At 47.6% G+C, this 24,135-nt stretch overlaps 2 protein-coding genes across 3 annotated transcripts in view; one reads left to right on the top strand and one right to left on the bottom strand.

The window, feature by feature from the left end:
* Fmo5 (flavin containing dimethylaniline monoxygenase 5) overlaps positions 1–2,101 on the bottom strand; it is a 38,330-nt gene extending 36,229 nt beyond the window's left edge. The window contains exon 1 of the mRNA XM_076574633.1: positions 1,989–2,101. The gene's annotated coding sequence lies outside the window, so the exon portion shown is untranslated. The remainder of the gene's footprint in view (positions 1–1,988) is intronic.
* The window catches only part of Chd1l (chromodomain helicase DNA binding protein 1 like), a 55,964-nt gene continuing 33,675 nt past the window's right edge, over positions 1,847–24,135 (top strand). The window contains exons 1-7 of one of the 2 annotated variants that reach the window (XM_016001161.3): positions 1,847–2,006; positions 10,397–10,509; positions 13,099–13,205; positions 13,712–13,826; positions 14,847–14,878; positions 17,599–17,680; positions 22,072–22,234. In XM_016001161.3, the coding sequence (XP_015856647.1) occupies positions 1,898–2,006; positions 10,397–10,509; positions 13,099–13,205; positions 13,712–13,826; positions 14,847–14,878; positions 17,599–17,680; positions 22,072–22,234 (721 nt within the window). In that variant the 5' untranslated portion in view covers positions 1,847–1,897. The remainder of the gene's footprint in view (positions 2,007–10,396; positions 10,510–13,098; positions 13,206–13,711; positions 13,827–14,846; positions 14,879–17,598; positions 17,681–22,071; positions 22,235–24,135) is intronic. The other variant, XM_076574631.1, reaches the window with a different exon arrangement.

Genomic DNA, 24,135 nt, shown 5'->3' with positions numbered 1-24,135 from the left:
ACCGTACAATTCATGTGCACAAGAGAATGCTTCAAGAGAGATAAGTAGGTCAGACCATGTTTTTAACCCAATTCAAACCTGCTTAATCCCTGAAGATGTGTGTAAGATACTTTTGAGCAAAGTAACCCCCAAAGCCACACAAGTCACAAATCACGTGGATAGCTATTGTTGAGACATTCAGGCAAGTCCTCTCCAACTCCTAGGCTTAAATCTACAGTAGGTACAATCACTTCCTCAATAAATCTCAAACTTGGCTTCATACAGACATTGTAAACTTAAGTGAAGACAAGAGCCCAGTTACACCTGAGTGGAGAGCACTTCAGGAGAACTAGGTCACCTCAGGCTACAGCTAGCCTTGTCTGCCTGGATTGTTACTGAATTCTATTTGCTCCAGCACAGGGGAAATCTGGCATTTGATAGTCATTGGTGTTGGTTAAGTGACCAATGACACTCACAGGCCAACCCTTTGGGGATGCAAGAGAATGGTCAGAGGTGCTGCCGTAGTCCTGATTTGGGGGACTCTCAAGAAACCATGTGCCTCCAAAAAATCAAATGGAAATGGAAAAAATAACAGTGAAGAAAGGAATTTATTCCATACAGCTCTACTGGGAAGATGGAGGCGGAGGGGGTGGGTGGGTGGGGGATACAAGTGTGCTCAGCTCCACTGGTAAGGGACAGATCACACCACTATGTCCCTCTAAGAGCACACTCGTACTTCGTATTGTAAAAAAGAATCTGCATGTACCCACTGAGAACAGCGTCTTTTTTGAGTTAATCTTTAACCCAGATGTAATCCGAGTGGCGACTTGATTCCAGAGGGATGCAGGGATTTGAGATCCAGTGACCTTGGTGTTTCTGACACTTCCCCTTTGATCTGGTTGATAAGTACCCCGGTCTGGTTCTGTGTGTTCCTGGAGAATTCTTTATAACGGGAGGGGTCAGTTCCCTTAGACATCACAGGACTGCTTCCACATAGCAGGACAGCGTTGGTCCTTCATAGGACAACATGGCCAATACTTTTACCACACATGGACATTCTGCGTGGCTACTCTTGGAATCTTGAGGGGGAGAAAAAGCACTCTCACATCTTATTTATGTATTTTTAAGTGAGGTTTTATGTACCCCAGGCTGGTTTTGAACTTGCTTTGTACCTGAGGATGACCTTGAGCTTCTGGTCTGCCTGCTGCCACCTCCCCAGGGCTAGGATTACAGGTGCCCACAGTCATGCCCAACTAATGCGGCACTGGGGATCGAACCCTGGGCTTGGTGCATGCGAAGCAAGCGTTCTGCCCACTGAGCTTTGGTATTTATTATTTATTGACATATGCCTGCTATGTAGCCCAGGCTAGCCCGAACTCTCAATTCTCCTTCCCTGGAGCATCCTGGCCACTAACTCCTCCTGTGTTGAGATTACAGGAATGTGCCATCAGGTTTTTAAGTGTCTTGTCACTAACATATCTTAAGAGACAAAAGTTAGTCTTATTTATCTTGGTGTTTCAGTCATAAATGAGGAAAGAGAGATTAGGTAATTTTAGGACTTAGAATAGTAATAATACAATCCACCTTGTATCTCCAGTTTTTAAGCATACACCCCTTAACTGAATACATGCAGAGCTGCTCAGAATCTGACCCAGGGTTTAAAGGAGACAGATAAGAAATGAAAGCGGAGACTGCCAAGCTTGGAGCCTGCTGTTAGCTACCCGCGGAGCCCAGGCTAGGAGGTCAGAGCTCAGCGTCACTGCGCCCTTAGTCACAGCCGCACGCCTAGACCCGAGGCCTTCCGCACCTGCGTGCTTCCGCGGCGTGGGAACGCGCGCGGCTGCGCCCCCTGGCGGCGCGCTGCACTCGGCGCGCGCGGGAGCGAAGGCGCGGGGCCGCGGGCGGAGCCTGTTCCGGGATGGCGGGTGACTCGCCGCGCTTCCTGCGGGCGCTGCGGGCCGAGAGCGGACCCGAGGCGGTGCGGACGCGGGTGCAGGAGCAGGACTTACAGCAGTGGGGCCTGACGGGTGAGCCGGCCGGCGAGGGGGGCGGGCGGGAGCCGGGAAAGCGCCGGGCGACCCAGGCCTAGGCGGGGACGACCCGGCCGCCTTGGAGTGTCCCGGCCACTAACTCCTCCCATGTGCGCTTCCCCGCCAACCGTGCATGCGCACTCACTTGTTGCAGCTCCATCAGTAACTTTCAAAGCGTTGGACGCCGTGCCCCCCAAAAGTTTGTTCTGTCGTTACCTCCTGTGCTTTCATGTTATGCCCACTCGCCCTTACGAGCCCCATGCATGGGGACCCAACTTCTGGGGACCCCAGGTGTTCCGAGCCCAGCTGTGTAGACTCCAGGTGTGGAGACCCAGGTGTGCGGACCCCAGATGGACCCGGAGTCACCGCTTCTGGCGGCGCCTTCTCTGTTCAGCGCCCCCAGCACCCTTTCCTTGTGTATCTCCTGGGAATGTGGTGCTGGTTTAACGAAAAGTCAGAATGCTCACCAGTCGTCACCATGGGGTCGATATCTATTGCTGCCGAGAGCAGAGCGTACTGTAAGGTGTGGGGTGCAGATAAACAAAGTAATACGGGTCCTCGGCCCCAGTTTCTTAACTAGTGACTAATTGCTCTTGAAAGTTTAAAGAAGCATTCACTTAACTTATACGATGTGCCAAGTACCACGAAAATGTGCGGGTTTGTTCTGGAAAGGCAACAAAAGGTGCCTTTCTGCCAGGAGGTGGCGCACGCCTTTACATCACCCAGGAGGCAGAGGCAGGCGGATCTCTGAGTTCCAGGCCATGGTCTACAGAGCTAGTTCCAGGGCAGCCAGGACCACCTAATAGAGAGACCCTGTCTGGGAGAAAAAAAAGTGAGTTTCCTTCGGCTTAGAGGAAGGACAGATGCAGACGACGATGAGGCTGAAGAGAAAGATGACTCCTAGACCAGGCAGTTCATATCAATGTTTTTCTTTTATATCCAGCTTTTAAAAATTTATTTTTGAGATAATTATAACAATTCTCCCCCACTTTCTTACCTCCAAACACTCCCATATACCCTTCCTTGCTCTCCTTCAAATTCATGGCCTCTTCCCCCTCCCCCCCAACTTAATTGTTATTGTATGCATATACATATATACATATATATATATATATATATTCCTAAATATATATATTATACAAACTTGTCCGGTTTGTATAAAGTCACTTGTGTGTATGTGTTCAGGGCTGACCATTTGGCACTGGACAACCAATTGGTGTGCTCTTCCCCGGAGAAGACCACTTTCCGCTTTCCCCACTTGCCGGTAGTTCTTTGGGTAGGGTTGGGGCCTCATGGGCTTCTCTCTGTCCATTTTGGCCAGTTCATTGGTATCATTCTCGAATGTTTGGACAGTTATGTTGGTGAGGCTATGGCTGTAACTTCTGGTGTTACCAGGAGATGCAATTTCACAGCAAAGTCCCTGGTCCACTGGCTCTTACAGTCTTTCTTCCCCTTCTTCTGCAATGTTCCCTGAGCCTTAGGGGTAGGAGCATCTTGTAGATGTATCCGTTGGGACTGAGTTCACAAACCTGCAGTTTGATGGGTTGTGGTTCTCTGTCTTGGTCTCAGGTCTGTTGCAAAGAGAGGTTTCCTTGGTGAGGGATGAGGACTACGCGTATCTGTGGGTAGAAGGACGAACGTTGATAGATCCTTCGGGATGATGCTGGCTCAGTAAATTAGTGGATGTACATTCTCCTCCAATAACATGACTTCACCAGCACTGAGTAGTTAGCTGGGTTTCCAGTCCCAGGCATGGTCTCCCTCTTGTTGAGCAGGCCTTAAGTCCAGTGAGAGAGCTGCTGGGTACCACCAAGGTATGGTGCCACTGCTGTGCCTTAGGGTTATTGTGCCTTGCTGGTCATTGCTGTGATTCACAGGAGTCACAGCTGGGTAGGGCTGCTGGTTGCCTCCCTCCTTTGGAAGCTCGCATGGTGCCTTCAGGTGCCATGGAAGCTAGTCCTCAGGGAGGGGGCGTTCAGACCAGTTCCAGCTCAGGGGCCCCTCGGCCCTGTTTCTGGAGTGCCTGATGTCTTCAGCAGTAGGGACTTACCTTGGGTGGGCAGCCAAGGTCAACGGCAATGGGCTGTATGCTTTGGGAGTCTCTTGGACAGCCCTGATGGACTCAAAAGAGAGCTTCTCATGTCTGGTGTTGGGGTTTTTGTTAGGTGGTCTTTGGCTCTGCAAGGGAGCTTTGTCAGCCCAGACGAGATTTGTTAAAGCTGCATATGTGTATTTATAGACATAATTAGGTGTCTTATAGGCGTGTTTTGTTTCTGGTTAGTTAATAGTATGATTTTTTTTGTGGCTTTTTCAAATACTCTTATCGTTATTTTACCCTCCTCTCTCCTTCTGAGTAGTTAACTAGGTTTCCATTACCAGGCTTGGTTTTCCTCTTGTTGAGCAGGTCTCCCCCCCCCCCCCCCCCCGTCCCTAAAGACCTTCCCCACATTACCCCCCCCCCCCCCCGCCCCCGCCCCCATCTGTGTATCTAACTTAAATCTGGCTTTGTGGACTGGCCTTTTTATGTTCAGCACATCTTGGTCAGTGTTTGTCTGCGTGCTTACCCATGTGCTTGCCAGCGGCCTTGGGAATGAGACTATTAAACTATGCAGAAGACCAAGAAGTGTGTGCAAGTCAAACACAGCTGCATATAACACACCAGGAGGGCCATGCATGCGTAGGTCCATTCTTGTTAAAAGGAAGTGGGCAGACAGGAGGTTGCAGGTTTGAATGCATGGGATAGATGAGCAGCAAAGGCAGAAGCGTGTCTTGGGGTGTGTGCCTATGAACGGCTAGCACGGGAGAAGAAGGATGCAGACACACAGAGCCATTGCTGAGGAGTAAAACTTACAGCTGCTCTTTCTGTTTGCCAGAACGTGAAGTGCACTATTCCGAGTTGTCAATCCATTGAAAACATTCCGGCCTTTCCTTCCAGGATGTCTTCATGAAATAACTTAGGCCACAAAACAGAAATTTAAGTTTACAGCCCCATTGCTGCCAACATGTCCTCTGTCCTGCTGGTCTCTGGTCCTACGAGCGCGTTTATTACCTGTGTATGACACCCGCGCGTTTATTACCCGTGTATGACACCCCTCCCCATGCCTACCGTGGTTAGGGAGGTCCAAACTGGGGTTCCATGTGGATGTGTTATTGAAACCATAACTTTGGAAGATTTCATATATTGCTCTGTAGTTTAGGCAGCCCTTCTGGGATATTAGGTTATTTTTAATTTTTACTTTCTTAAGTAACACTGATAGATACTCTCACAGCCAAATATTTATTAGTTATGGATTTAATATTAATTTTATCATTTTATGTGTATGAGTGTTTTGCCTGCTTTTATGTGTATGCACATGATTGCCTGGTGCCCATGGAGATCGGAAGAGGACATTGGATCCCCTGGGATTGGAGTTACAGATAGTTGTGAGCCACCATGTGGGTGTTGGGAATCCCAGGTCCTTTGCAAAAGCAACAAGTGTTCTTAACCCCTGAGCCAACTCTCCGGGCCATAGCTATGTGTGGGGGACCAGCTCCCACTTTTTCCTCCAGGGTACTCTTGAGTGAGGGATAAGAGATTTAGATAAAAATATAGAGGGGAGAGAGACAGATAGAAACACAGGATAGCCTCAGGAGGGCCTAGATTGTTATCCACTGGCTCTTTTTGTCTCTTCTAAAGGGCTTTTTATAGGAATGCCAAGGGGTGGAGCAAAGACCTCCCCCTAGCACAGCCCAGTGCACACCTTTCTGATCACCTAGTGATCACACACATGGTCAGGCAGTCCTCTAATGCAGCCCTGCTGGGTAAAGCAAGCTCAGATCTCACTAGGAAACCTTTGTGGGCCTCCACAGCTATAGATGTCTAAATCCTCTAGGTAGTGTGTTTAGAATACAGAGGGCAAAATGTTTGTACATTTCCTTACATTGAGCAACAACTGGTAACTTCTAATTTGAGAAGTTAAAATGGCTATTTTATTGTTTACCAGAATCTTTATTTGGTTACTAGTAATGGTGGACATTTGGTTATTTATCTTTATATTCAAAAGGCACCTTAGGGCTTTTTGGGTGTGATAATATACAGGCCTATTTTTTTGTTGTTGATTGGTTTGGTTATTCCGTCACTTTGGTCCTCTACCTGGGGACAAGAGAGAGACCAACCCAGACCCCAGAGGTTAGAAAACACATGGTATGTCCCAGTTCCCATGGTTCTGTCATGACTTGGCTGTATGGAAGCAAGCGTGTGATTTGGAGCAGGCCAGCCACAAACAGCTTGGAGTGGCATTGATGTGCACTCCTGGTTTCTCTCTTACCTGTGGGTTTTGGTTAGGATGTGGAGCATCTGCGTTGGCATGGACCGAGGTGGGAGGTGATTGGTTGTTGGAGCTGCCGGTGCACTGGCCTGTTTTGTTTTGTTTTCTGTCTTCTTGTTCATGGAGGCAGCCACGTTGATGGTGGGCCAGTTCTGTGGTTCTGATTCAGAACTCTACCTACATGCTAACCACAAGGCCACTCCTCCATCCTTTCGACACTTTATTGGTGACCTAATTCTATGCATTAAACTCATGTCTGTCTAAATGCCTTAGGGCAATTTCTGTCTTTGCACTTGACTCTTAAATGTGAGTGCTGTTGTCCAGTTTTCCCCAGGGATGCTGACTTTGCGAACTAAGATGTCAGTTAGGTGTCGACATCTGTCCACCCAGTCAAGATCCACGGCATTCCACTGCCGTAAGCTCCTCCGCTTGCCTGTTGATAGCAAGACTCATTTCCTTACCACCGCCCTCTTGATCCCTGGCGACCACTGTCTTCTGCCTCTTCCGTTCCTTTTCCAATTTTTCTCTTCCCTCTCTCCTCCCCCTCTCCCTTCCTCTCTCTCCCTCCCTTCCTCTTTTTCCTCCTGTGCTGGGGATTGAACCTATGGCTTTGCTGAGGTGGGCAAGCACTCTGCCACTGAGCTACCTCCCAGTCCCGTCTTCTCGGTTTCTGTAATTTTGTCACTTTGAGGAGTGACATACACTAACTAGTCTTAAGCGACACACGACTCCTGTCGCATGGTGTGTGATCTCTGGAGGTGGACGTTCCCCACTATTCTGTTCCTCCTCCTCCTCCCCCTCCCCCCCCTCCCCTCCCCTCCCCCTCCCTCTCCTTGGTGAGCAGCATGGATTTACCACAGGCTGTCTACCATCTCTACACCAAAATTGATGTGAATTGTTCCCAGTCTTTTAGCTTTTGCCCGTCTCCCCCTAGGGTTGAGACCATTTATATACTGGTTTGATGTGAAGATAAGTCTTTATTTCCCTGACCAACACTGGGGAGTGCTGTGCCTGGGTCATGGGCTGGTTGCATATTTAAAGAAAGCATCAGTGCCAATGTTTGTACCCCCCCCCCATTCTAATAGTTGTGGTGATGTCTGTAGTGGTTTGAATGTGGACGTCCCTATTGCTTTGCCTCTTTGTTCCCCAACGCCTTCTTCTGTTTGTTTTTGTTTTGTTTTTCAAGACAGGATTTCTCTGTATAACAGCCTTGATTGTCCTGAAACTCTGTAGACCAGGCTGGCCTCGAACTCACAGAGATCCACCTGCCTCTGCCTCCTGAGTGCTGGAATTAAAGGCGTGCGCCACCAGCTTATTTTGCCCAATTTTTAACTTGAATTTTTTTTCCCACTTGATGTTTGAGTTCTTTTTATATTCTAGATAATAGGATTTTCTTTTTGCAAGACAATTGTTTTGCTCAAATTTATCAGATAGATAGGTTTTTTGCTTGCTTGATTCTGGTGTCAAATGTAAGAATTTGGGCCGGCAAGATGGCTCAGTGGGTAAAGTACTTGCATGCACAAGACCTAATGACCCGAGTTCAGTTCCTGGATGCCGCAGTGTGGTTGGAAAACCAGCTCTGAGAGTTGTCCTCTGACCTTTGCAATAACTCCACCACTCATGTGCCTGCACTCACACATACATGTACACGTATGTACAAATTAAAAAGGAAAAAAGAACTTGTGGTCTCTTTACAGCTCCTAAAAACTCTTTGCCTCCCTCCCATCACAACCAGCGTTTGTGATTTTACATTTGAACCTTAATAGATTTCGGTTTTCATTCAGATTAGTGTAGTTCTCTCCCTTGAGACCTCTGCGGTGGATTATTTAGAAGCTTCCTCGTAAGTGTGTTGTTTACTTTGCAGGAGGCTCGGAACCTTCTTTCTTACATCTCTGTCAGCAGCTCCCAACTTGACTGTATTGTGATCAGCTCCTTCACATCTCGGGGCTTGCCTGGTGGCCTTCCGTTGGGTGTATGCTCCATGGCGTCTGAAGAGAATGTGAACTCAGTACTTCTGAGTGGGCCTGTGGTCCTATTTGGAGGTGCTTTGGGAAACACATTTCCTCGTTCTTTTTAGCATCCAGAGACTGACCCGACTTGCTGGGACTTCCTGTGCTCCATCCATAGGGCCAGCAACTTTGAATCTCTTGGCTTCTTCTTCTTCTTCCCCTGCAGTCATCCATCACTAGTGCTTTTCATTTTGTTTGGCAGTTAGGATGGGTCTTCCATCCCGATGAACTTAGTCTGGAAAACCCCTCACAGACATCCCCAGAGAGGTAGCTCAAAGCCGTTTGATTCTTCATCTTTTCAAGCTGACAGTATAGACCAGAGCACTTTGTATGTTAAACGTTACGGTGCCTTCTTCTCCTGTTTGAAAGTTTTTAAGTCTTCTAATCATCTGCAGGGATGATGGTCTCAAAAGGGAAGTTTTTCAGACAGGCTTTGAGTTTTATACCCTGGAGGCGTCTGCAGGTTTACCGTCTTCTGTTTTTATCTACAACTCTAACTTTGTTCGTGCGCCCAAAGTATACATTCTCCATGTTTGTGCAACTCCTCTCTCTCTCAATTCTCACTGTAAATCTGACTGAAAGCAGCAAGCAGAGTCCACGCCACAGCCTAAATGCGAGGCTGTGTTGAAACTCCCTGTTAAACATCTTAATCCAGCCGGGCAGTGGTGGCACACGCCTTTAATCCCAGCACTCGGGAGGCAGAGGCAGGCGGATCTCTGTGAGTTCGAGGCCAGCCTGGTCTACAGAGCGACAGGCACCAAAACTACACAGAGAAACCCTGTCTCGAAAAACAAAACAAAACAACAAAAATTTTAATCCATTACTTTTGAATTCAGCATCAGGACCCCGACAGAACAGAGCTCAGTTAATCTCCCAGCGTGCACCAGGTAGAGTCTTGTCCATCACTGCCCCCACCCCACCCCCATAGCCTGACCTGCACTCCCGGATTCCTGCTGGCATTCTGGTCTTCTGGGTGCCCAGCAGCACGCTGCTCACAGGACACTAGGGCTCTTAAAGCCATAGCTCTAGGCTCTCAAAGTCCCTCCTGCAAACCTGTTCCACAGACCACACGTCCAGAGTGGCCATAGCAGTGACCCCATTTCTTGGTACCAGTTTCCAGTGTGAGTTGCTTTTCTTACCTCCGTGACAAAATATCTGAGAAAAATAATAAGGGAGGAAGGAAGGATTTATTCTGACATATGATACGGATATACAGTCCGCTGCCGGAAGCTGGTAGTTGGAGCGGGTCCCGGCGGTGGCGGTAGGAGTTGGGGGTCAGCACCTGTGGCGCAGGTGAGCTTGGGTCAAAGGTGGAACCAGGCTGGGACCCTCAAGGTCCGCTCCCCAGTGCACTCCTCCGCTTCTTCCAGCTAGGCCACACCCTGTCCAGCTCCCACGACCCGCCTGAATGAACCAAAGACATAGCAAGGAAGGACGCGACTACTCCTAGGTGTGCTGGAGGAGAGGGTTTGTAGACAAAAGGGAGAGCATAGCCAGAGGCAGAGACAGACACCTGGGAGAGTCCAGAGTGGACATGACCAGACAGAGCTGGGCCCTGTGAGGAGACGGGCTGAAGAGCCAGCCTGCCTCCATCTTAGGCTTAAAAGTCAACTTACAGTAAAGACAGGCTAGGTTCATTCCTGTTTATGATTAAATCTCTATTCCTCAAGGATTGGGCTGCGTCCTGCCTGTAACCTTAACTACAAATGGTTCTGAAGGACCTGTTCCAGGAACGGCGATCATGTCTTTGTTTTAAAAAGTTGTTTATAACCATCTTGCAACCCTACCTTTATTTCAAAAGGCCTTTAATCCCAGCACTCGGGAGGCAGAGGCAGGTGGATCTCTGTGAGTTCGAGGCCAGCCTGGGCTACCAAGTGAGTCCCAGGAAAGGCGCAAAGCTATACAGAGAAACCCTGTCTCGAAAAACCAAAAAAAAAAAAAAAAGAATTAGCTGGAAAGTGAGCAAGTGCTAGGCCTGGTCAGGTTGGGAGTGTGGGAGCTGAGGCCGTCTTAGAAGCCGAAGCCTGCTGAAATCTCAGTTCTTCTGACTGCTTCTGTCTTGTTTTTCTAGGCGTTCGTCTACGCTCTTATCAACTGGAGGGAGTCAATTGGCTAGCCCAGTGCTTCCATTACCAAAATGGCTGTATCCTGGGGGATGAGATGGGCCTGGGGAAGACCTGCCAGGTATGCTGCTGTGGAGGGAGCCCAGTTCACCTCCACACAACTCGTGGTCATCTTTACCCGCTCACGGCAACAGTGCCTGCTTCTTCCCAGGGTGGGAATACAGAAAGTCACATGGGAAGAACATGCGGTCTTCGAGTTGCTCTTTCTAGTTTGGGTTTTTAAAAATTGTACCACCACCATGGTTTGACCTGTTTTGCTGTTTTATTTTATTTTTTAAACATGTGTCTGGGAGAAGACGTGCCTTAATTAGGAGAACAGTGAATGGGCCTGATCTGGGGCTTTTCTCTATAGACAAGAAATTTACCTGCCCCAGCGTCAAGGTGACTTCAACCACCTTAGCAGTCCTTTATGTGGTACCTGCTTTCTGGGTCTCTCTCAGGATAGCGTAGGGTGAATTATAGTACCCTGTGGTTTCCAAATTCACTTAGCCAACGGATGGCCCGAGGGAGGCAGCATAAAGCCCAAGACCTGGGGAGTCAGGGGTGGTGGGTGTTGTCAGGAAGGTGACGCTGCTGTCAGGCTGATCAGCAAAACTGCCTTGGGTTGGTTGACATGTCATTTGTGGGTTTGGGTTGATCGAGAGTCCAGTTACATCATATCACATGGTTAATCACACAGGTTTACCAATCTAAAGAACATTGAAGTCAGTGTCGTCAGTATACACGGCAAAGGCAAGCCGATTAAAAACCATGTGATAGGCATTTACTGATCCAGAGAGGTTTCACAGTGACCGTAAGGGACAGTCAGGGGTCTTATTGGTCCTTTTAGAAGCTAACTGCCCCTTCCAAGACTCACCCTGTTCATACAAAAAGGCTCAGTCTGAAGCTGTGCCTAGGCTAGCCTGGTCTTAGGTTGGAGACTACCTCATTTAAGGCAGGCACACCTTGCTCATCAATCTAGGGGTCACTCAGAGAGCAGCATGCCCTGGAGAGGGTAGCCTGGCTGCCTTTAGGACCCAGCCTTAACAGACTCTTGCATCAGCGAAGGCCTCTCCATGTGCCCCCTTGGTCCCAGCCGTTGTCCCGTTGACCTCATTCAGAGCAAGCTCTGCTGGTCTTTGCCTTTCAGTCCTTAACTTCCCCCAAGTATGCCTCCTCCAAATCCGGTGTGGTAAGTTCGTTTAGAAGTTCTGCAGTTATAGCATGGAGATGATATTGGTCTGGTGTGCCCTTGTAATATTTCTTATGAGGCTTAGCTCCAGCCTCATAGAATGAGTCAAGGTATGTCCAGTTTTCGGGAGGAAATGATGTAGAATCAATGTTCTTTCTTTATGTAATGCTTCTTAGAATCCACCCGGGACTACAGACTTGTTTAGTTGGCCTATCTGCTGTGTGGTGATGGACATACACATTCTCAAGTGGCATCTTGAGAGCAGCCAAGGAAACCAGCTTTGGTGCAGCTAAGTCACTCTGAGAAGCTTGCCCTGGGCAGTTTGTGCTGAGAGGTCCAGTTACATAGACGATTTTAGGAGGAGGTTATTTCTGCTATAAAGCAAGCACTTTTTAAAAGCTGGCTACCCGTAGCTTCTCCTCCAGATTCCAGCCATGGGCATGCACAGCAGTGCTCTGCCGCTCACACAGTGTGAATTTCGTTAGTCACATAGTGCCATTGCAATTTCGTGTTTTATGTTTTGCAAATATCCTAATTTATCTAAGTGTTTTATAGGTGAGGAGTGGGGGACCCTTACTGTGCTATGTGGATAAACCTTGATAAAATCTTGGCTTTTGGCATGTGGCTTTCTTAGGGTTTTATGTTTAGGATTGCCCTCCCACCCCAAAATACCTCAGCGTTTGGGCACAGCATCTCCTCATGTCTCCCCGACCCCCCACTTTCTTCAGAAGTGTATGCATGTCCTGAAGGAAGGCTTTGGGCTTTACAAAGACTTTCATTCACTTATGAGGGTAATTTATTGGGATTTCCGTATTACAGTATGTATTCCAGGAAAGCAAGGAGTTTTGTCTGCTGTTATAAAACTGGCACTCAGAGAATGTCCAGCCAAAAGAATAGACTCTTACGTACATGTAGAAGGGAGGAAAGCTGTAGGGGAAGAGGGGAGGGGTTGAGGAAGGAGGACCCATCCTCATCAGGTGAGCCCAGCCAGCACAGACAGCCACCACGTGTGGGCCATTTTTACGGTCATGTCTTGGCATGGCTGGTATTTTATTTTAGAGTATTGCTGAGCTGACCTCGCCCGCCAGGTTCCTTGTTTTCCTTGATTTCTATTCTTTCCTGTTTTTTTTTTTTTTTTAATTTGCATTAGAGGTTCAGTTACATAAATACTGGTCCTCACAGCTTATTAACTACTTAAGTAACTGAATGCCTTAAATCCCTTTGGCAAGTTTACTGAGGCTTCCTTGATTCCCTAACACGGAAAAGATAGTACATAATTTCATTGTAAGACAAGTTACACATAGATGTGCATGAGTGCGTGCGTGCGTGTGTGCGTGCGTGCGTGCGTGCGTGCGTGCGTGTGTGTGTGTGTGTGTGTGTGTGTGTTTGTGCGCACGCCTCCTGGTGGTTGTGAGGACTTTGTGGTTATTTTTCATGCGGAACTGGGATCAGAACTGACATTTTTTTTCTGTGTTCCAGACTATTGCTCTCCTCGTTTACTTGGTGGGAAGGCTAAACGATGAAGGGCCCTTTCTGATTCTTTGTCCCTTGTCTGTTTTGAGCAACTGGAAAGAAGAGATGGAGAGGTACAGAGTAAACTAGATGACATTTTATTCTTTGCATTGCTTAATGGTTGGTGTAGAAAAGATAATAAAATAATAGTGCCTTACACAATTCATGAATTTATTCTAGAAATTGAATTGAAACATGGCAGGTAGACACGGCGTCCAGCACAGGAGGGTCCAGGTGTCACTGCTACTGTGTGACAGTTCAAAGGCCGGTCCTCGTTTTTTAGTGACATTTCATGGACTGAAGGAGAGCCATCCTTCTCCTACTGATGTAGGAAGTGACTAATGTGGGAAAATTTTCCTTTGACCTGACACCAGTGTGTGACCATTTACATCAGTGCCTTACCTGAGGCTTAGCAGCGACCCCAGGGCATGATTTGGCGTCCCCAGGACTCTTTCTGGACGCATGGCCTCCCAGGGTCTGTGTGCACAATGCGCTGTCTCATCAAGTGTAGTTTTCCAGGTGACCCACCCTGTCGCATGAACCTAACATTTGCTCTGTTCATCTCTTTTCTTTGCCCCAGATTTGCTCCGGGTCTTTCCTGTGTGACATACACTGGTGACAAGGAGGAAAGAGCCCACCTTCAGCAAGACCTACAACAGGGGACTGGCTTTCACGTGCTGCTGACTACCTACGAGGTAACCATATGCTTCCCTAGCAAGGACTCCTGACCCGGGCCGAAGAAGTCGTTAAAGCTACCACAATTCTGTTTAGACAGAGCGTACTTCCGGGGGTCTGCGGGATGGGAAGTGACACTTCCTCACATTCTCAGAGAGGCTCTGTGACGGGAGAAGCGAAGGATTATGGGGCCGAATGTTGGTTAGTTTCCTTCCCTCTCATTCCTGCTGCTTCATGGGGCGTGGCCTCAGAGGTGGCGCCCGGGCTGCCTCTTGGCTGATGACCAGAAGGGCTGAGGAGAGGGGCTCTTGTCTGGTAACTGGAGCACAGGCATGGAGGACATGCAATCCCTCAGGGTTTCCAGTGCTGTGATGAATCACCATGACCAAAAGGAACACAGGGAGGGAAGGGTTTATTAAAATCTTACACTTCCATAATTCCATAATATTCCGTCACTGAGGGAAGTCAGGGCAGGAGCTCAAGGCAGGAGCTGATGCAGAGATCATGAGGATGCTGCTTTCTGGCATGCTCCTCGTGGCTTGCTCAGCCGGCTTTCTTACTGAATCCAGGACCAACAGCCCAGGGGTGGCACCACCCACAGTGAGCTGGCCTCCCCCAACCCCACACATATCCATCGTCCGTCAAGGGAACGCCCCATAGCCTTGCCCAGGCACCTCTGGGCGGGGGGGGGGGGGGGGGGGGGGGGGGGGGGAGGTGGGGGGGCGCGGCACTTTCTCAACTAGGTTCTCTCCTTCCAAATGCTTGGCCTGTGTGAAGTTGACTTAAAACTAGCCAGCACACTTAGCTACAGTCCCATTGGAAGTTCTTGTTAGACGAAGACCTTCCCCTTAGCCAGACTCCCTTTGGTTTGGACTTAGAAAGGATGCTCAGAGCTTTATGTCTTCCTCGGTGAAGGAGGGGCAGGACCGGACTGCTGTACGCGGAGAGAGTTACCAAGACAGAAGTAGCCTGTCGGCACTGGAGTTTCCTGGCACTGACCTTTTTTTTTTTTTTTTAACTTCTCTGTCTTTCTTTTTCAGATTTGCTTGAAGGATGCCTCATTTCTGAAATCGTGAGTAGGCTGTACTGCCCCAGGAACTGTTGCGTGAACCATAGTCGTGTGCTCCGTCCATACTGTGGTGTTCTGCACCTCGCCCGCGTCTGTCCTGTTTTGAAGTATTGATGGCTCATGTAGATTTTAGGACTTCTGATTAGTGCTTTGTTTCCTTTAAGTAAAGATACTATCTTTAAGTTGAGGGTATTATCTTTTCCATGAGAGGAATGTATGTTTTTTTCTCTTTTTCCTTTTTGTGTATTTTAATAGAATTGTATTTGATGGAGGGTACTAGAGATTAGAACCAGGGATTTGCACATGCTAGGTAAGTGTTCCACCCATCATGAGTTAACAGTACCCCAGCAAGTGGTCTGTCTTCCTGCTTGCCTGCCCTTCCCGTGTGTGTGTGTGTGTGTGTGTGTGTGTGTGTGTGTGTGTGTGTGTGTGTGTGTGTGTGTTTGCCTATGTGTGCAAGTTGACTCTTTATCTCCCACTCTTCTTTCTGCCATTGTGGGGCATACTCCAGACTAGCTGACCCTCGAGTGTCTGTCTAATCCTTTTTTTTAATATATATATTTTTAAGATTTATTTATTAATTACGTATACAGTGTTCTGCATGTATGCCTCCAGGCCAGAAGAGGGCACCAGATCTCATTACAGATGGTTGTGAGCCACCATGTGGTTGCTGGGAATTGAACTCAGGACCTCTGGAAGAGCAGTCGGTGCTCTTAACCTCTGAGCCATCGCTCCAGCCCATGACCCACTTTTAATGTGCCCACATTCACTTTCCTGTAGCTGTGTTTCATTTAATAAGTATTTTTGGAGATCTGCATGTATAAAAATGTGTCTCCTTCAGGGACCCAGGCCACCTGTGTGTGGAGGTTCTGTACTACGGGCAGTGGTGCATTTCCTCTCATGACCGTTGTCCAGCTGTGGGGACCTTACACGTTCTCAGTCTGGACCATTGTGCTCTCTGTGGACGCAGCCCTTCCCCATCTGCAGGCTCCCGAGCTCCCCATCGTTGATGGGACTGTCCTCCTCCTTCTCCTCTTCTTCTGTACCTTCAGGAGAAGACTTCCTTTTCGTAGGCCAACCTCTGCATGAGGTCTTTCTCTAAGTTCTGAGGAATTTTCTTTGATTCCCATGGTTTGCCGGTCTGTCTGTCTGTCTGTCTGAGATAGAATCTTCCTAGGTAGACCAAGCCTGAGGATCTGAGTTCTATTCCAGAACCCACCTGGGACAGAAAAGAATCGACTCCTGCCAGTTGTCCTCTGACTACACACACACTGTGGCACACGTGGGCCCTGCCTCATAAATCAGTGTAAAAAATGAAAATATAATGTAATATTCCATAATGCTTTCTAGCAAAACCAACAGTCTTAATATGTTCTACATTTTACTTTATGTTTGATTTTTTTTTTCAATTTTCAAGGACATATTTATGTTTTATTTGTTTGGTTTTTATTCACTTACTTTTTTGAGACAGTGTTTTACATGTAACCCTGGCTGGCTTTGCTGTACAGCTACGGCTGGCCTCAAAGTCCTGGTGATCTTCTACCTCTGCCTCCCAGGTGCTAAGATTTCAGTTGTATTCCCCCACACCCAGCCATCATTTGTATTACAGTGACCATATATGCCTTATTGTATAGCCATGTATTTTATTGCCTATTATTCGATATTTAAGTCATTTTCAATTTTTGCCGTTTTAAGTAATATATCCTAAAACATATTCATGCATAAATATTTACCATATTTGGGGAGGTTTACAACAGTTTCCCAAAAGTATGTGTTAAAAAATGTGCTTGGGCTGGAGAGATGGCTGAGGTTAAGAGCGCTGCTTGCTCTTCCAAGGGTCCTGAGTTCAATTCCCAGCAACGACATGGTGGCTCACAACCACCTGTAATGAGATCTGGTGCTCTCTTCTGGCCTGCAGAGATATATGCAGACAGAACACTGTATGCATAATAAATAAATAAATCTTTAAAAAAAAAAAGAAAAAGAAAAAATGTGCTTCTGTAGCCAAAGCGTAGTCGTGCTCTGTGCCTGTGACCCAGCACTTGGGAGGCTGAGGCAGGAGGATTGCAAATTCGAGGCCTGCTTGAGCTGCACAGTAAGACACATGCAGTGTAGAAATGTGTGCATGTGTGCACGTGTATGTGCTTTGGTGACTGACGCTGATCAGTTGCTCTTGCTACCTGCTATACAACAGATCACGCTCTGCAGTGGTCACTTGAGGACCTCGGCCAACAGGCAGGAGGCACCGGGCCTGGTCCCGTTGAGAACTTCTCATTAAATCCCCTCTTTGCGGTGGCACAGCCGTCTCCTTAAGTTTTCTAATGGGTTTGAATCTCACTGCTACTTCTGTGAGCCTGACCAAATCACCCAGCCTTCCCCAGCTTCATCTCCCTGTGTCTAGTCACCAAGTTCTCTTGGACTAAACACTCAGACTGCAAGTTCAGTACCTGGCACGTGGTTATAAATGGCTTTTCCTTTCTCTCTGGCTTTGGCTCCTTCCTTCCTTCCTGCCATCTCTTCTGTCTTGGGGGAACCCCTTGCACGTACCCCCTTACACAGCTGTTGTCCATGCCCACGGCTGCATCTCCGTGGGGAGGGGATTCAGACGTGTTTCTGAGGCCAGGCTAGTGGTTCGTCTGTCTAACGATAGCTGGAGCGTCACAGTGAGGTGGTTGTGAGACGTGAGTGAGCTGCACAAAGCTGAAAGCGGATTCTCTTCACAGCTTCTCTTGGAGTGTTCTTGCTGTGGACGAAGCTCATAGATTGAAAAACCAGAACTCCCTGCTGCACAGAACACTTTCAGAGGTAAATTCACAGGGTAGCCTTGGCATTCACCTAACTGCCTGCTGTTGGAGATAGTCTTTTAAAGAGTGCTTTTAGTTTTACAACAAAGATGTGCAGAAGACACAGAGATGCCCCTCATCTCCCCTCCATTCATGTCTTCCCTCATTTACCAGCTTCCCATCAGAGCAGTGAATTGGTGGCAGGTGTCAGAACATGTTGACATTGTCACTCAGAATCTGTAACTCACAGATTCACTGTTGTGAATAAACTATTGTTGCTGTTGTGGATGCTTCGAGGTTGGGAGAAATACATACTGACATCTCCCCACGACAGCAGTCTCCTGCATGGTAATTTCGCTGTCCTGACAACACTCCGGAGCCCTGCTTACTTGTCCCTTTGCCAAAGGACGTTAGCCAGGGTGCAGTGGTGCATGGGTGTAATCCCAGCATTTGGGAGTGATGGAGGAGGGATGCATAGTCGGATCTTTCTAAAAAATAGTTTAGGCCTGAATAGCGTGGATTTAATTGAAGCTTTCCTTGTTTAGTCAGATTACGGCAGGGCTAAGTGTTTGTGGGGGCACCAGGGCAATGTCTTTTGTCTTCTCTTTCATAAGATAAGGTTTGTTAATTTCGGTTATCGATAAGACCCCACCCCAGTAAAGTGCATTGTGCTTTTGGAAATGTTTCAGCTCTCTTTGGATCATCTTGGATTTCTTTACAGAAACAACCTCACCATAAATCTCTGTTTGCAGTAGCAGATATATTGGGCATATTGCCTCTCCCCAATGTACCTTTTAAAGAATTTAATAGCTCACATGAAGACCAATCCCATACCACTGACTATCACTTTCATCATTTATGTGGTCTTTGTCTGTTATAAAGTATGATACGTTGTTCTCATCTTCTCTTGGCCTCTCCCACTTTTTTGGAAACATGGGAATGATTTGCCAGGTTTTTTTTTTTTAATTATTATTATTATTTATTTTCTGAGATGCCCGTGAAAAGTAGACCGTCTTCCTCCTAGTTGAGAGGCTTGTTCATTCATGAGGCTACACATTAGTTTTTGTGGTGACTAAGTTGGTTCCCATCCCATAATAAATCACTTACATCTAGTGGGCATTTGAAAGGAAACCTTTGATCTGAGTTCTATAGTTCCTGGCCTAGAAGTTGCATTTTGGGGAGTTTGAAAGCAGATTCATTCTCTGTAGATTGTGCCCCCTCGTAGGGCTTCCTCTTGCTCTCTGGTGCCATTGCCTTCTTTTTAGGGACCCTTAACAGTGTCACCTTCCCGAAAGGTTTTTCTATTGGTCCATTTGTGCTGCTTGAGGGCAGTACCGCAGGCTGGGTCATAATGAACGGACATTTATCTATCATAGTTCTGAAGGCCGGAGAGCCAGGGCAAGGTTTTAGGGACTTTGCACTGTGTTTCGTGGCAGAGAGGTAAGAGAGAGAAGAGAAAGCTAGTTCAAGGATTCTTTTAAAAGGCCGCTTTTCACAAGGGGCTCCTCTGGCCCCGTTACCTCCTGGAGGGACACCTCCTGGTACTGCCACGTTGGCAGCACTGTACTTTGGAGGGAGCACATTTGAGTCATAGCAGTTGCCATATCCTAGGTGTCTGTCCTTTAAGAGAATGCCTCGTAAGCTCCCGTGCCAGTTTACTGACGTATGATGAGAGAAGAGACAGGTCTCGCAAAGGGAGCCCGGGCTGGTGGCTTTGAAGTGGGCAGACCGAGTTCTGTTGCCGTCTTCAGAGCCTGCACTTCATATTCATCAGGAAACTGAGGTTTGGAGGGATGGAGCGAGGAAATTTCTCTGGGACATGTCAGCATTCCTTGTAGTAGGAATCTTAGAAAGTTCTTATTAATAAGATCAAACCCGGAGCCAAGTATTGGGGTGAACACTGGAAGATCAGAGAGACAGAACAAGCCACAGCTAACCTGTGCCAATTTCTCAGCTGGTCCTGTTTCCTCAGACTGGAAGCTTCTGTGTCCTCATCCCAATGGCTCTCAGCTGAACTGCTGCTAGAAGCCTGAAAGCTTAACCAGGCCAAATGCCTCTAGTTTCTGGTCCTCATGCCTTATATACCTTTCTGCTTTCTACCACCACTCCCTGGGATTAAAGGCTTGCTTTCTGGGATTAAAGGCATGTGTCACCATGCCTGGCTGTTTCCAATGCGGCCTTGAACTCACAGAGATCCAGAGGGATTTCTACCTCTGAAATGCTAGGATTAAAGGTGTGAGTGCCACCATTTTCTAGCCTTTGTATCTAGTGACTATTCTGTCTCTGACCCCAGATAAATTTATTAGGGTGCACAATATTTTGGGGAACACAATTCCACCACAGTTCCTTGTTAGGTGAGGTTTGGGTTACAGATTACTAGATGGTTGAAAAAGAAAATACATGTATTTAGGTGGGGCATGGTGGCACAGGTCTTTAATCCCAGCACTTGGGATTAGGTAAAGGCAGGTGGATCTCTGTGAGTTTGAGGCCAGCCTGGTCTACATAGTGAGTTCCAGGATAGTGAGACATCCCCATCCCCCCCCCCCCCCCGCATGAAAGTAAAGAGCCAAACAACCAAACAAAACCATTTACTGGACTGAAGAGAAGGAACAGGGATTCTGTCTGGTTTTTTTCCCCTCCCTTAATATTGTTTATGCGGTTGGAAGTGTCCTAAATGTGAAAATGGGGAGTTGATGCTGGGATTTATGTTTCATACTTACAGTGCATTTACAACCAAAGCTGCCATAAAAATGTTATGTGGAAGAATATTTAATATTTAGTAAGGAATGTGCTTAGACAATGTTTATACACAAACCTTATAAAGTGCTATAAAGACAGATTGCCTTTGATTTTCTTTTTCAACTGTAAGTTCTGATGCCAAAGTGGACAGTACTTTGAACCACAAACTGAACTCACGTCCTAGGGACAGCTGACTACTGTGACCAGCGGTCACCTCTGTGCCCCTCTGTTCTTGGACCACCTCGGCTCTTCCCTGAATACCCTTGTAAAATCTGACTACTGTGCTTACAAAGCTCAGTCCACGTAGTTGAGGTTCTTCAAAAACATCGTCCGACAAGCAGAACAGACACGGGTGGGTAGATAATGGATGAGCGTTTCAGAAAGAACACAAGGAGCTTGCCCACACCTTTGTAATCAGCTTTAACTGGTCATGCCACACTACTTTTCTTAGTACACAAGCAGTGTGTTGTCTTACGATTGCTCCCCAGCCAAAAGATAAGAAAGGGAAAGAGACCGTAACCCACTCCTGCATTAACACTTCAGTATATCTAGTATATCGTGTGTATGTGCGTGCATGTGCGTGTGCGTGCGTGCGTGTGTGCGTGCGTGCATGCGTGCGTGCGTGCGTGCGTGCGTGCGTGCGTGCGTGCGTGTGTGTGTGTGTGTGTGTGTGTGTGTGTGTGTGTGTGTGTGTGTAGTGCCCACTGTGTTCTTTTTATTTAAAATAACCTACATGTATGGAATATGGCTTTTCTATTTTGTTACATTAATTTTCATGGTTCTTATTATGTCAGTTCAGAGACTGACCATCCTTGATCTAGTATCTTTTTTAAATTTTGTTTGTTTTGTTTTTCAAGACAAGATCTCTCTGTGTAGCCCAGACTGTCCTGGAACTTGCTCTGTAGACCAGGTTGTCCTCAAACTCAGAGATCCACCTGCCTCTGCCTCCTGAGTGCTAGGATTAAAGGTGTGGGCCACCACCTGGCGTTAATATCTCTTGTTAATAATGTTTTTCTTTCTCATTTTGTGCAAAGAAAACAGACTTTGTAAGGAAGACGAGAAAGAACTCCCAAGAGTACGGAGTCGCAAGGGAGGAATACTCTGTTGTTACTGTTTTTCTTAACTTTTAAATTTCATTACTAATTACTACTATTCAATTGCTGATAAGGAAATTTCTTATTTTTGGTTTCCCCATTTGTTTCTGAAAATTTTAAAAAGTCTCTTCTGTTTGGGGCTGTCATGTGGCACAGAGCCCAGGAACATCCAGAAGTCTCGATACTCCACAAAGGCGCTGTTTTGGTATCAGTCTTGCTTTTACCTGTAGTGGAGGGGCCTGGTGTGTTAGCTCCTTCAGCTCCCTGTGTGCATGCATTCTGGTCTCTGTTGCTTCGGTAAGCTCCCCCATGGAGGGTGCATCCTGTAATTTAACTCTCCAAGATTGAGTCACAGTAATGTGTCGAATACTTGCATCCCTACACACTCTTTGCAGGGCCATTTCCTGCTTCTTATAGCTGGAACCAGAGTCAAGTCCTCCATCAAGTAGAACACACAGCCTGCACCCAAGCCTCCTGCCGTCATACTGTGCTCATTCCCGTTGTCAGGCTGCTCTTTGTTGGGCCACCCAGTCTCTCCTCCCGGTGTGGGGACTTCTAATATTGTTTGTTTGTGTTTAAGTTCTCAGTGGTCTTCCGTCTCCTGCTCACCGGAACTCCCATCCAGAACAACCTCCAGGAGCTCTACTCCCTCCTCAGTGTCGTGGAGCCCGATCTCTTCTGCAGGGAGCAGGTGGAAGATTTTGTTCAGCGTTACCAGGACATTGAAAAGGAGTCCAAATCAGGCAGGTTCCTATTGGTGAAATTATTAAGGCCACTCCATGTAGTTAAAAGGGAGGTTTATTTAGTGGCGTAACTTACAAATGAAGGGATAGGTAGGTAGCAGGGTCTGGGAAAGACATAGCGCAGTCCGGTGGTGTTCTCTGGAGAACTCTGCTTGGTCTACCTCCAGCGTCCAGGGTCTAGGAACCAAGAGAGCCGGTGCATCCAGATCTCGGGTCTTCAGGGTCCTCTCTCGGCCCTGCCTTGTAGGCGTGACAGTCACCAAAGCCTCATTGGGGGTTGGAACTTCCAGATCAAGGTTGGAATGGCTACCCACTACAGGTTCCTGTCTTCCTGATCGTCCCCAGGAAGGCTTGGCACAGATGTAGATTGAAGAGAGACAGCCAGAAGACCGGGGAACTGAAGAGCCACAAACAGAAGCCCAGGGGTAGATGCCTCATGTCTTCTTTTAGCTGCCTGTGCTCTGTAGCCACAAGTTTCTTGGGTCCCGCCCGGCCCCCTGCAGTTCAGACAGATCTCTCTCACCCGAGGTCCCACAGTGGCTTTGCACCCAAGTAAACACACAGAAGCTTATATTATTTACAAACTGTATGGCCTATGGCTTTAGCCGCTTGCTAGCTAGCTCTTATATCTTAACCCATCTCTATAAATCTATACTTTGCCACGTGGCTCGTGGTTTATCGGTATCTTTACATCTTGCTTCTTCTTCTGGCGGCTGGCAGCGGCTCCTCTGTTCTACCTGTCTCCCTCCTCCTCTCTAGTTAGAATGTCCTGCCTAACCTTATTCTGCCTCACCATTGGCCAAACAGCTTTATTTCTCAACCAATCAGAGCAACACATATTCACAGCATACAGAATGCCATCACCCATCAGTGCTCGACTCTCTGGGACTCATAGTTCATTTTTGGAAGAGGTAGGAGGGTGTCTACTGGAGGCCCATACCGTCATTCAGTGGTCCACAGCATCGGTGTTTATTTTTAACCGTGCACCAGAACCAAGAGCTTAAGAGAGATAGGATGTAGCAGTACGTGGTGGCGGGGAGGGGGGTTTGGGGTGGGTCCACCTTCATCATCCTTTGTGTGGGGGCGGCTTTCCCCGTACCTCTGCCCTCTGTCTCATAGAATTATCTGACTGTCCCTGTGATATTACCCCCGGATGCTAAGACAGTATTTTGATTCTGCATGTATTGGGTAGGTATGTGTTGGAGGAGCACTTCCCAGTAAAAGGCCCCAGACTACAGGCTAAAGATTTCTCCCATGCAGCTCCCATGGTTTGAGTTACCAGGTAATTAGCTGGTTACTTGTCCTGCGTATTTTATTTTCTGTAACTGGCAACCTTATCACGGAGTGTCATTCTGGTTTAGGATGGTTTTTGAAGTTCAGGATACCCGGTGAGGGAACAAACGACGCGAATACTGACGACATTGCGGTCAGCTCTGTGGCTCGGAGCCCGGCCTCCTGGAGCTGCACTTGACTCTGCTGATAAAGCGGGTGGTTACTTGCCCACCTTTCTGAGCGGCGCTGCTGATCAGTAGCAATACATGCAAAAACATCCCAGGAACAAGAGAGCCTCCAAAAAGCAGGATTATTAGTAAGAATAGGGTTCTTCAGGGTTCGCAGTTCCTGGGTTCAGAGCTGGTGAGAGGCCGAGAAGGAGCTGAGATCCCAGAGAAGGAAGGAGGACAGCCAGGGCTCCGCCTGTGGCATGGCTTGGGTTTTTTTATACTGTAGAGCGATGCACATTCAGTGGAACATGTGTGTGAACTTTGACTTGCTGTTGACACCTAGCATGTGTACAGTTTTATGAGGTCCAGTGTAGTGTTTTGAATTGTGTATACACTGGGTAGTGATCAGCTCAGGTAATTGGCATGTATATCATCAGTTGAACTTTTATCATTTCTTGA

This window comes from Peromyscus maniculatus, chromosome 6 (genome assembly GCF_049852395.1).
Source record: "Peromyscus maniculatus bairdii isolate BWxNUB_F1_BW_parent chromosome 6, HU_Pman_BW_mat_3.1, whole genome shotgun sequence".
Taxonomy (NCBI): Eukaryota; Metazoa; Chordata; class Mammalia; order Rodentia; family Cricetidae; genus Peromyscus; species Peromyscus maniculatus.
This window is presented reverse-complemented; position numbering and strand designations above follow the sequence as displayed.